Here is a 13531-nt window from a genome sequence, read left to right on the forward strand (position 1 = left end):
CTTCTGTGCTTTTGTCCATGCTCCCAGCTGGCAACCTGCTCCCTTGAAGTGCATTGTGATGCTGAGTTTTGCCACAGGCTGTCTTTTGCGGGTGGCTGTGATATGGGAATCCCTGTGAGGAGCAGCCGCCGCCCCTCCAAGAGAAAAAACCCAGGTGTTTCTACGGAATGTGGTTTTACAGTGAGTTTCTCTGGTATCCTTTGAACAATGCACATATTTCCTCTGTGAAACAGTTGCAAAGTTAGAATTGCAGGACTCCAGAGATAAATTTCAGTAATTCCCTCTTCCTTTTATTAACTAAAAAATAAACAAAACTTAAACCTCGTGGGAGCAGCATTTAATACACAGAGAAAGATAAAAGAAGCAGGAATTACCCATATTCTGCAAGGTTTAGTAAAAAAAAAAAAATCAACACTTATTTACAGAAAGTGTCTGAGTGGGGTTCTGGCTGTTCTGAATGAGCAGGACCTACACAGATGTGAAGGAGCTGTCTGGACCCGCGGAGCCGCTGAGCCTTGTGGTTGAGTGGGCAGGCTCTGGATTATTTCACACTCAGCAACCCATTCCCCTGGGTGCCCCTGGGCAAGCCATGGATCCCCTCCATGCCTGGTAGGAAAAATGGGGATAACAATAGCAGCCCCTTTATCATGGGGTTACTATGGATGCAAAGCAAACCATAGGTCCCCAAGGCCAGGTCCTTAGGGACCTCTGGTTACTCTTGTTATATCAGGGGGCCCTGCAGTTGCACCTGTACCAGTATGTAGAAGAGATGTTGATATCTGCACACATTGTTAACAGTTGGGGGGAACAACCTTTTAGTCTCATTTCTATTTTCCTCTTTCCCTCACTTTGGCTTGTCAATCTGTTTCTTCTTTCTCCTGTTTTCTATCCCCTGCCCTGCCCCCTGTCTCAGCACTTCACTTTCCTGCCCTCTCAGAGCTGAAGCCTCAGTGGGAGGTGCCTGGTCCCAGAGAAAGGGGCCCCTTCTGGGCAGCCTCGCAGGGCAGTCTCACGGTCGGCCCCTGTCTCTCCAGTTGCTTCCGTGCTGAGCACAGCCACTGACCTGGTGCAGCCTGGTCCTCGGGCTCTCCCCTTCTTGCTCGCTGTAGTACATCTCCTGTATGCCGTTCTTCCTGTGCTTAGTGATAAGCATGTCCCCTCGCTTCCTGGAATTAGACAGTCAGCTTCCCTCTCCCAAATCCCCAGTTCTCCAAGCTCAGAATTCTCTCCCTCCTCTTTGGTCTAATTTCCCTTTCATCTCTCACTTTGCAGACTTGGCCCAAATCCTTAACTCCGTGTGCATCTTAGGCAGCCTCCCTAGCCTCTGCCCTCGGCAACCCTGCCTTGCCCCCACCCCCATTCCTGTCCTTTCACAAACAGCAGAAATTCTATCACCGTCTCACTTGGAACAGTGTCAAATCTCTCCTCCTTCTAACAAAAGCATCATTCCTGTCATTTATCCTGAGAAAGAAAAGCACATCCACAGAAAAGAAGGTCATTTCAGCTGTAGCTCTTTGGCAAAGACTCTCATGCCCCTTGAATCATATAGAAGGTCCTCATCCCCCACTTCACACTGGCCCAACTCAGAAGCCTCCTACCTACCATTCCATAGTTTTGACCAGATCTTCATCCTCTAGATTCCCCATTCTCTCCCAAAATGGCTAACAAAGTTTTATTCTAGCTCAAATAGGCTACCTGGGAAGAGGCAAAAAGGTTAGATTCAGTTGTGTCTTCCAGTGATGACCTTTGATTCACACCTTTTTCTTCTTTTTTTAAAATAATGATTTGAGTTAATCAAACAATTAAGGGCTTACCCTACAGAGCCCCTAATATTCTCTTAATTTGGGGGAGGTCTAATTTGCTTTGTCCAGTTGGGGGGTGTGTGTGTGCGCGCGCGTGTGTGCATCTGTGTACCTGATGTTTCAGTACGCTTTCTCTTTGTACTCAAACTCTCTCCCTCATAGCAATATGAAGAATGATGATTGCTTTTTGTTGTGCCTAGTAAGCTGCTCTCTACTCAATGAATATTGTTACTTGACTCCCATTACAACTCTGGGGGAATCTGGATTCACAGAGCAATAGAACCTTCTTACCAAATCTGGGGTGTGATTGTAATTTTACTTTTGAAGCACCCACTTCCCAGAGGAATTGCCCATGATGGATGCCACTGTCAGGAACCCAGATGCACACGCTCATGCATCAGCCAAGAAATCACATAAACAGCCCTCCCAGCAGGCCAGGGCTGACGCACCCATTGCTCCCCTATGGAAAGAGATGTGTCAAAAAACTCAGGGCAGCAGCAAGAAAGAGGCAGAGAAGAAGGAGGTGGGAGAGGATGGGTTTTTGCTGGTCCACCCAGGATTTTTCCTTCCTCATCTTTCTCTGAGGGCAGCAGCAGCAGCAGGCTAAGGTTTGGGTTTGTGGTTCAAAAGCTGTGTGACAGGATCATGGGGAGTTGTCTGGAAACATTTCTCCTGGGAGTGTGCTGTCAGCTCGTTTTCATAGTGCACATGAAGGGAAACATTCTGCTCTATACACATGCCTTTATCCTTATATAGGTACAGGTGATGTCTACGTTTTCCTGTGGGATGAATGTGGCCTACCTAGGCTAAGATCACGCTATGACATTTAGTCTCTTTGAAGAGCAAGTCTGTGTTGATTCCAGCAGGATGGGGCAGCAGGGGCTGGTTGCTAAGATGTCTGAAAACAGAGGATACTATTGGAGTGGAGGAGTGGAAGCGGCCCAGCGGGCCCACTGGTAGCCGTGAGTGTTAGGATAGCTTATCGGTAGCGGCAGGCCAAAGCATTGACATTCTTGACCACATAAAAGCCCATGGTGACTGGAGGGATGACCAATGTCCGGCCGGCCCGAAGGGGGCGGGGCTTCAATTCTGGGAGGGTCCCGTCGTCCACCATCACTAAGGGCTGGCCATTCAGTTGCACTGACCTACAGTGAGGAAAAACAGTATGGGACTCATTATTGCATTATAAGGGAGCCATTGCAACAAAGCCTAGCCCCAGATGGCCTGGCAGTGTCTGATACACACATACAGCTAACACTTATTGGCACTGGCTATGCCCTAGATTCTGACCTAGGTGCTTTACTTTAATAACTCATTCAAACATCCCAACAACCCCCCATTCCCCGCCCCCCGAGGTAAGGAACTATTAATATCATTATCCCCATTTCATTTAGAGTGGCTAGGTGACTTGCCCTAAGTCACACAGCTTGAAGGTCCAGGGTTTGAGCCCAGGTAGTCTACCTCCAGAGACACATCTAGAGAAGTGAGAAGTCTGTGACGCAGAGACTGTAATGCTTCGTTCCTATCTTTTTAAAATCACAATATCAGCACAGTTTGACTTTTTCACCTAAAGAGTTTTTACCTGTGGAATGATACATGGGCTTAAGATGACTTCAGAAATCTATATAATTCATATCTCATTAATTTACTTGACAGATGAGATAACCTTGCTTGTCTAGGGTTATACAGAAGGGAGACAGAGACATAGGTAACAACTCTACTTTTTCTTTTTTTTTGAGACAGAGTCTCGCTCTGTCTCCCAGGCTGGAGTGCAGTGGCACGATCTCGGCTCACTGCAAAACTCTACTTTTTCTAATTTAAGAATGAGTTTTGGCTGGGCGCAGTGGCTCATGCCTGTAATCCCAGCACTTTGGGAGGCCGAAGAGGGAGGATCGCTTGAGTCCAGGAGTTTGAGACCAGCCTAAGCAACATAGCGAGACCCCATTTCTACAAACAAAATAAAAGCAAAATTAGCCTGGCATGGTGGCTACTTAGGAATTTGAAGTAGGGAGGATCACCTGAGCCTGGGAGGTTGAGGCTGCAGTGAGCCAAGATTACACCACTGTACTCCATTCTGGGTGACAGAGAGAAACTCTGTCTCAAAAAAAAAAAAAAAAAGAAAGAGTTTTCATATTTAATATTAACAGATGTTTCCATTTAGCAAAACAGCAAAGTAGGTGATAAAGTAGGCACTTGTGATCACAATTCGCCTATCTTGCTTTTATTCTTTCTGTATAGCCAGCCACTTTCACCCTGAAAAGGTGGACCACATACATAGCAAACTGAGAAAAGAGAAACCACTCATCTTATGCCGGATGAGAGGGAAATGCCACCTATCCTTGACATCTGGTACCAGAATCCTGATAATGTTACAGCTGTTTCTGACAGCCATGCACCCAGGTGGAAGCTTAGTTTTATGGGTCAATAGGAAAGGCCAGAAACAGGCCACCAGCTGGAAATAAGATGGTGAGTCACCCTCAGCAAATCAACATTGCATAGTGATGACGGTTTCTGGGCCTTGCCCAACCTCCAGTGTGATAACATTGCTGTGATATCATCTGAGCTGTAAAGAGAATAAAATGTTATAAATTGCTATAAAGGTCTTTGTTTAGTGTTTCTTTGTGGTATGAGTGATAGACAAGGTTAGAGAGAGATAATCAGACCCATGCCCAATAGAGCAGTGAATTCCCCGAGATAAGTGTGTTGTAAATTGCTCCCAGTGGAGAGCTAGGCAGAGAAGAGATCCAGGCCTGGCCCCACACGGCTAAGTTTGGGCTAGGTCCAAACTTAGGCCAGAGGGAGCAGGCCCCCTTCTCTTGCTAGAATGACTGAGTGAATAAGTGTGTAGGAGGCTCCTGTATGGAGAGCGAGGCCCGCCTCTGGAAGGCGTGGGGATGGGAGAATTGAGATCTGAAGGTCAGTGTTGACTGCATCAGATATGCAAGGAGCTTTTGCTTCCAAATATGAGAAGTGACCCTCTCTAGTGAAGACAGCCTACTCACTGGAGTGGAAGGCAGGGTGAGGAGAGTGGTTCAGTTAAGTTACAAAAGAAGCCCAGCTGGGTCTTCACAGTGTATTTTCATTATTTTGTTTCAGGTGCTGTGAATATTTATCACCCAGACATAAGCAGAGTCAAATACAAGTTCAATAATACTGATTAATCTTTCTAAGGCATACTCAAATTTATATCAAATCTCTGCTCGAAAACCTTCAGTGGTTTCTCCCATACACAGAATTCGGTGCAAACCTTTCTTCTGAAGAATTAGGTAATGCCCTTTTAGGTTCAGATGATCCCAGAGTATTGACATCTTTGGGTTCTGGGGAGTGAAAAACAATGTGTGATAAGCAAACCTTTAACAATCTATACTAATAAGGAGTAGTTATCCTGGGACAGGCCCTATTCTGGTTTCTTTATTGGTTGGTTAAAAAGCTAAGAGTAGAACCAGGAAGCATGGTGAAGATTCTCCACCGAAATCTGTAATTCCAGGAGCCAAGTCGCTAACTAGCTAGATGGCTTTGGCAAATCCCCTAACCTCCCTGCCCTGTTGCTTTTGCATCTGTAAGAACGTTATATAGGCTGTAACACCAAATAAATGAAATAAGAAATATGAAAGTGCTTTGAAAGCATAATGAGCCACATACTTAAGATATGATGTTTTTGTTGTTGTTATTCTTATTCTTTTTATTTATTTATTTTTTTGAGACGGAGTCTCGATCTGTCACCCAGGCTGGAGTGCAGTGGCACATTCTTGGCTCACTGCAACTTATGCCTCCTGGGTTCAAGCGACTCTCCTGCCTCGTCCTCCCGAGTAGCTGGGACTACAGGCATGTGCCACCACACCTGGCTAATTTTCGTATTTTTAGTAAAGACTGGGTTTCACCATGTTGTCCAGGCTGGTCTCAAACTCCTGACCTCAAGTGATCCACCCGCCTTGGCCTCCCAAAATGCTGGGATTACAGGTGTGAGCCACCATGTCTGACCTGTTGTTGTTATTCTTTTTAATGTCATTGTGGACAGATGCACTTTTTGGTCTTTATCATACCTGACTGCTCTGTGGTACTGACACTTTGCAAGGCTCCATTCTCAAAACCCTCTGTCCCCTTGGCTCCCATGATATTTCTCTCTGTTTTTCTCCATTTCTGGATGCTGTTTCCTTTTGAGAGGGAGCCGTTCCCCTCTGCCTGCTTCTCAGATGCCAGGGTTCCCAGTGTTTTGTCCCTGGACTCTTCCCTCCCCACACTCTGCACTCCTCCCGCAGTGCTGCTACTCCCACCCATGACTTCGGTTACTATCCACATGCTGATGCTCCCCAAGCCTGTGTCTCTACCCTACATTCTATGAACTTGTGTATCTCCACTTGGCTGTACACATGAATTTCAAAGTCACTAGGTCCAAATTCAAAATCTTCTCCTCAAACTCTGTCCTTATCTCTGCTTTTATTCTTTTTTTAATCTTTGTGATGACATCGCCATTTATTAAATTACCCTAGCCAGAAAGCTGGGAGTCTTCTGAGACTTCTCCCCCAATGCCCATGTGTAGGGTAACTACGTTAAAATAATTCGACCTTATGATGTTTTTCAAATCTGCTCCTTTTCCTCCATTCACTGCTATGTTTTTAGTTCAGAACTCGCCTCCTAACCTATCTCTGGGCCGCATTGCTGACAGCTATCTGTTGTCGCTGCACTGCTTCAAACTTGCCAACACTCCCCTTCCCTTACACTTTATTGCGAACAATGACACCCAGCTCCAGCTACCTCTCCAGTCTCAGATCCCGCCAGGCCCCTCTCCAATGCTCACTGTGGATCGCAGACCTCTGGGAGTGGGTGTTGGTAGGAAGTTGCCAGTTATTGTAAGAATTTCATTAATAAATGCATACACAAAGATGAAGATTGAAAAATTATGTCTTTCACAGAGATGAGGTAAATATTACTCAATGAAAATATAAGTAGATATTGTTGGGACTGAAATACACAAGTTCATTTAAAAGTATAGTAGGCTGGTGTGGTGGCTCATGCCTGTAATCCCAGCACTTTGGGAGGCTGAGGCAGGAGGATCACTTGAGTGCAGGAGTTTGAGATTAGCCTGGGCAACATAGTGAGACCCCATCTCTACAAAAAAATAAACAAAATTAGATGGGTGTGGTGGTACATGCCTGTAGTCCCAGCCACTTGGGAGGCTGAGGTGGGAGGATTGCTTGAACCCAGGAGGTTGAGACTGCAGTGAGCTGAGATTGCACCACTGCACACCAGTCTGGGTGACACAGCGAGACCCTGTCTCCAAAATAACAAAAAGGTGGAATATATTTTTCAGGCCAGGTGCAGTGACTCATGCCTGTAATCCTAGCATTTTGGGAGGCTGAGGTGGGTGGATCACGAGGTCAGGAGTTTCAGACCAGCTGGACCAACATGGTGAAACTGTCTCTACCAAAAATACAAAAATTAGCCGGGTGTGGTGGCACACACCTGTAATCCCAGCTACTCAGGAGGCTGAGGCAGAAGAATTGCTTGAATCCGGAATGCAGAGGTTGCAGTGAGCCGAGATTGCACCACTGCACTCCAGCCTGGGCGACAATGTGAGACTCTGTCTCAAAAAAAAAAAAAAAAAAAAAAAGAAAATATTTTTCAAATGTAAATGCTAGTCAGCAGTTTTGGGATTAAAACATAAGTTCATTTAAAACTGTTCTTCAATTCCCAATAGATTTTTTTGGGAGAAGAGGGTATCATATACTTTTTAAGAAATAGATTTTAAAAGGACAATTACTATAATGTGGAAGGCCATGACATTTGTTGACACTTAAAAGGAACCCGCATGCTTGAACAGGCCCAGCCCCCGTGCCCTAGTATGACCAAATTAAATGACTTGCAGTTTTGCTTCTGAGTCGTTGTGTCATTGTGTGTGGTGCTCCCTCCAGCTGTCCTCTGCCAGACTAACTGCAGTGGATCCTTGCAGAGTCTGTGTAGGTGTTGCCTCCTCTGGAGAACCTTCTCTGACCCCTAGGTTGGGTTTGGAGTCCCACCTCTGGACTCTCTTAGCACTCCAAAGTTACTTCTAACTGTGGCCCTTATTATAGTGAGTTACTTGTTTGATCCCTCTCTGGGCTATGAATCCTCAGTGCCTAAAGAGGTGCTTGGCACAGAGTAGGGGTGAAATATTTTCTGAGCAAGTGAATGGGCTTTTGAGGTTCTTTTGCATTATTTCTGATCTTCCTGGATTGAGTTTCTCCACCTCTAAAGAGACTCCCTGGAGGTTTGCTGAGTGTGTTTACAGATTTCATTAATGTGCCAATTACTCTTGCTCTCGGTGGCTTGTGGAGATGTTAGATAAGATCTGAATTATCACTGATTCTCTCAGTCACTCACTAGATACCTTATCCCAACCTGACATAAGACCATTGATCATCGCCAGTGTTTTCTATCCTTAAAAAAGATCTATGCGACCATCTCTTAGCTAAATGAGCATAAGGTTTTGTGAATAAGGTTTTGTGAGACCTTGAGTCCTCATATGTCCTCATCCACAAAGTCCCTTCATTATAAAGATGGGCCATGTGCTTTATCATTTCCATTCTATTCTTTCAGCTTATATTTTTCTTTTAATATTTATCTTCTTACCCAGCAAAGTCATATCATGCTAAATATAACAATAATCTTTCATTTATATACACTGAACAGCTTGTAAGCTTGTAAACATAATCACATTAATGACAAAATTCACCAATTATGCAGCACTATTTATGCAAAGGCACTACGCTATGATTTATTTTGACTATCTCATTTAGTCCTTACAACAACTGAGGCAGGTGTTAGCATTCCCGTATTACAGATGAGCAAATCAAAGTTTAGAGGGGTCTAAAACTCACCTAAGCCATACAGCCAATGAGTGGTACAGCTGAGATTTGCACTGACACCCTTAACCATAGCCTTATCTGGCCTCCCTTGTCACATGTGATTGCTAAAGAGCCCCAGGAGATACACAGGCCAGTATTACTATTATTGTAACTTTACTATGGGGACAAGGTTAGAGAGGTTAAGTGGCCTGGACAAGGTCATGTGGTTAATAAGTGGCTAAGCTAGGTCTCACATCCTGGCTTCCTGGCCACCTCTTGCTACTATTTCATGTTATTTCTCCAGTTCCAGCTGGCGTTCACCAGGATTGTGTTTCTTTCTTTGAAAACCGTCCTTATCATATTTTCATCATATTCTGAGACCTCCTAACTGGCCCGTGACTTTTCAAATCAAATGCTGAATGATCCAGCCTGGGTTGAACTATTTCTCTTAATTCCCTAGCTTGCCTGAACTGCTGAGGGTATTTAAATTATCCAAATATTAGGACAACTGCATTTTATCACCATCTGTTTTTACAAAGTCTAAGTTACTTTCCAATTTCTAAACTTGTTTTATTAATTTTGAATGTTATTTAAAATGGGATTCAATGTGTCAATTTGGAGTCAAGCCCTCTGCTCCCCAGGTCTCCATGGGAGCCAGGAGACCCTTGGCCCAGTCACTTCCCCGCTACCCTCTGCCTACCTGACTACAGTCTCTGGTCTTCATGTCTTATCACTGTTCTCGATAGCCATGGATATTTAAGCAAGGTTTCAACTGTTCTGAGGTGTCAGGGAAGTAAGTCTAACGAGCATGTCCTTTTTAAAGCTTGAAGATAATTTTCTGGACTACAGTCTGGCCAGCGGGGAACTTTAGTGGGGAATTACGTGTTTTATCATGAGCAGTCTTGGGAGCTGCTGTGTAGTTCAGGCTGGCATATTTTGGGGCCTTGAGTGGGAGGTGAAGGGACTTAAAGAAAATTGGTTCTGGCCAGGTGCGGTGGTTCACACCTGTAATCCCAGCACTTTGGGAGGCTGAGGCAGGCGGATCACAAGGTCAGGAGTTCCAGATCAGCCTGACCAACATGGTGAAACCCCATCCCTACTAAAAACACAAAATTAACCAGGTGTGGTGGTGTGCGCCTGTAATCCCAGCTACTTAGGAGGCTGAGGCAGGAGAATCGCTTGAACCAGGGAGGTGGAGGTTGCAGTGAGCTGAGATTGCACCACTGCACTCCAGCCTGGCAACAGAGCGAGACTCTGTCTCAAAAAAAAAAAAAAAAGAAAGGAAAAGAAAAGTGAAGAAAATCGGTTCTGTCTCACCCACTTTCAGAACATTTGCCTTCTCTGAGCCTAGTTTCTCCAACTGTAAGGTGAGGGGTGAGGTCGGATGAACCCTAAGATCCCTTCTGGCTTAACCGTTTTTCAGTTGGGTTGCCTATGACTAACAGCTAGCCTGAGGCAAAGTTTAATGCCAAACCCAGAGTGATCCTGCATAAACAGAAATCTGATCATGACATTCACCTGTCTAAATATTCAGTGGCTTCCTGCTGATCTTAGAACATTGTCTGAAGTTCCCATGCACAGGCCCTATTATCTACTTCTCCAGACGCCGAGAGGCTCGCTCTAGCTCCTGCCCCTTCCAGATCCCTTCCACCTCCACCTCCTTTCATTCTTTCGGGCCATTTCTCTAATTTCGCCCTAAGCGCAGAGTTTTGCACGCGGTTTCCTTCTACCTGGACCTTTCTCCATATGCCCTCCTCCTCCCTTCCAGCTTCCTTCTCCTGGCTAACTCTTACTTGTCCTTCAAGTCAGGGGTGCTCCCACAGGACCCAGTACTTCTCGGATCTCAGCTCCTGTCACACAGTATTGTGACCGCTGAGCTGATTGCTTGTCAGTCTCTCCACTAGATAGGAAGCCCACGTGTCTTACTCATCCGTCACTCTCCTGTCCGCCCACTCACACAGGAGGCGTCAATAAAAGACACATTGGATATAAACACTTGGGCAAAAGACTACTACCTAGAAGGAAAGACACTGGACTGGAAGACCAGAAACCCGTTTGAGTCCAGGCTTGGGACATGAAGTGTGCAGGTCTAGGTATGTGACCAGCCGATTCTGGCCTCAGTTTCTGGATTGTTAAATGATGAGAGAGAGGGAGAGAGGGAAGGGGGAGAGAAAGGAGGAGGGGCAGGGGAGAGAATAAGTCCGGCTGTGTGTTTGTATGGGACTGCGCCTGGGTTAGCAGCTCTCTTTCCTCCAGTGTGCTTTCCTAGGGGCCACTAGAGGTCACTCTTGTCCTACACAATGGTACCAGGACAGTGCCTTCGCGGTGGCTCCCAGGGAGCCGGAATACGTCCGCCTGCCTCCAAATCCTGCACTCCAATCCCGGGAAGGCCAGGAGATGTGCCCGGCGCTTGGCCTCCCGGAGGAACAAATCACAGAATCAATCACATCCCAACCAGAACTTCGTTGCGGTCCCGTTGGCAGGGGTCCCACCTGGAATGTGGCCTAATATTAAGGAAACGTGCGAAACCGGGCTGCAATTCCTGCAGGGGTGCCGGCCTCCCGGCCAGCGTGCAGAGAGGGGGGTCCCGGCGCAGGTGCGGGGTCTGCGGCGCCCGCACGACTCGGCGCCGGGCTCTCCCGGGCTCCGGGTCCCCGGCCGCCAGTCGGGTCGGCCCCGCACCTGTTTGTGCTTTGCAGGCTCCCAGGCCCCCTCGCTGAGTGAGGAAGCTGGTATGTGCAGCTGCCCTGCCCTTCTCCAGGTCAGGGGCAGGTTAGAGCCCGGAGGAGGCCCAGTCAGGTTTGAGGACAGAGGGGCTTTGCTTCCCTTTCCTGCTCGGTGGGGAGACGGTGCATCTGGGGCAGCTTGGACAGGAGGTTCCTCTGAAATTACCTTGAGTGATGGCTACCACGCTGAGAAAGGCTGCTCAGAAGGGGCCCCTGCAGGTAGTGTCGCCTGGTCCCCCATGCACGGCTCGTGGAAAGGCTCTAAGACCGGCATGACCCTCTCTGGGCTGCTCCCACTCCTCAGGAGTCACGGGGAGGATTACTTCCTTTCATGTGTGTCCTGAACTTTTCTTCTATGTGCTTTTTGCTCTACCTGGAATCCGGTGGAATCTCTCAAAAGCCTGTTCTTCCCTCCAGGCCCCGTCAGAGGTAGCCTCCTGCTTGGGACCTTGCCTGCTAACAAGCTGGAAGGGAGGGCGGCACATTATCTGCATCTCCCTTTTAGTGTCCCTCTCAGCCTCATTTTATCTGTGTGCTTGGGTCATTTTGTCCGCTACTGACTTATTTTCATTTCTTAATTTTCAATAGTATGCGGCTCAGTGCCTTCTTGTCCATGATAGCTGTTTAGTTAATACTTGTTGAGTTCTGCGCAATCAACCGCTCTAGGAGTCATGCCTGGTTGTATGTTCCAATCTCTTCCTCTACTGTTGTTAACAGAGAGGACTGTAAGGGATAGAGAGAGAAAGTGGGAAAAATAGTGTCCTGTTCCCTTGGCCTTCCAACAGCCCATACCCTATTTGAAGTTTCTGGTCCCTAAGACATTTTGAGGCTGAGAAGATTATTTGCCCTCCATCCTACCCTCTGAGGGACACACTGAAATGGTGAGCAGTTTTAATCTAGCTTCTGCATCATTGACCAGAGAAAATACTAGGACCCCTTTGTACAAGCAGAGCTGGAGGTTTTATAGGCAAGTTGTTAGGGATATAGGCTGTTCCTGGATGTAGTGTGGTTTGGGGGTCAGGATTTGATCTGTATTCTATCCAAGTCTGTGTAATAGTGATCCAAACCATAATGGATTCTACCATGTGCTTCTAATGGCTTAAAATAACTTAGCACACTTGGCAGACAAGATGAGAGCCTGACTAAGGAACCTGGATTTATAATGATATTGTTAACTCCCAGCAGATGAGGGAATCATCTGGGGGAAGTTTGGAAAGAAAATTTGATCCTGCAACCATCTCAAAGCTCCATATCACAGGCATATCACACTCAAACCACAGGACGCAATAGGAACCCGCTGTAAAAACCATGGAGACTTCAGTATGTGGTTAACTATGTCCCCCTCCCATCGTAAAGAATTGGTGCCATCATCGTCAACATTTACAAGTAGTGTTTAAGGGGCATTATTCATAGTTCCATCGTTCTTTTCATTGTACCAATTAAATTACAACAGACTTACTCCTTGTCCTCTAAGTCAGAAAACACTGAAATATGCAAATGCCTGAGCAGACACACCATAATAAACATATTACACAAAGAGCAGGAAGGAAGGAAAATCAGACTGAGTCTGGATTTCAAGGCCTTCTGCAGTCTGGCCTGATGATGTGTTCGTGGGCTTTCCCTTTGCCCTACAAAGCATCCAGTATTCCAGTCACATGAGATGATTTGCCACCTCCCAAACAAAATGAGCCTTGAACTTGTGTACTTCCAAACCTTTAGTGAGCTCATCCTGGTGCTGGAAATTGCCTTTCCTACAGCGTTGCCTAGAAGTATGGCACATCCTTCCAGCTCCAGCTCCATGGCCTTCAGCCCTGGGACTTTTCAGAGTCCCAAGTCAGAATTCATCTCTGTCTTTCTCATAATCCCATCTCCTATCTTTACCCTTATGTGGTCTGTTTTATCTCCGAGTTAAGGTATCCTCTGCAGAGAGGGACCAGGTTTCCCCAGACTTAATTGTGTGGAGCTGGAGGAGACAATATGGGGGTGCAAAGTATTCCCTTTATAGTAGTCTACAGGTGGAGTGAAGACAGGTAGGAAGGCAGGTGTGTGTGTGTGTGCATACATGTTAACATGTTTTAAACATAACATGCTTAGTTATGTTTAACACACATGTTAAAGAGATAAATACCTGTTTTATTAGGAATACTTTTGAGAAAGTATTCCTCATGACATCAGGGGT

The 13531-nt window shown here is 46.3% G+C and overlaps 1 protein-coding gene and 1 long non-coding RNA gene across 6 annotated transcripts in view; one reads left to right on the top strand and one right to left on the bottom strand.

Moving 5' to 3' along the window:
- Positions 1-268: 268 nt before the first annotated feature.
- The window catches only part of HPSE2 (heparanase 2 (inactive)), a 782696-nt gene continuing 769433 nt past the window's right edge, over positions 269-13531 (bottom strand). For 4 of the 5 annotated variants that reach the window (XM_077947182.1, XM_077947184.1, XM_077947183.1 and 1 more), the window contains one exon: positions 269-2947. In XM_077947182.1, the coding sequence (XP_077803308.1) occupies positions 2782-2947 (166 nt within the window). In that variant the 3' untranslated portion in view covers positions 269-2781. Of the gene's footprint in view, positions 2948-5049; positions 5120-13531 lie in introns of all 5 variants that reach the window. The other variant, XM_077947181.1, reaches the window with a different exon arrangement.
- LOC144331245 (uncharacterized) overlaps positions 10587-13531 on the top strand; it is a 235745-nt gene continuing 232800 nt past the window's right edge. Inside the window, exon 1 of the long non-coding RNA XR_013398235.1 lies at positions 10587-10719. This is a non-coding gene — a long non-coding RNA (uncharacterized LOC144331245). The remainder of the gene's footprint in view (positions 10720-13531) is intronic.

This window comes from Macaca mulatta, chromosome 9 (genome assembly GCF_049350105.2).
Source record: "Macaca mulatta isolate MMU2019108-1 chromosome 9, T2T-MMU8v2.0, whole genome shotgun sequence".
NCBI lineage: Eukaryota > Metazoa > Chordata > Mammalia > Primates > Cercopithecidae > Macaca > Macaca mulatta.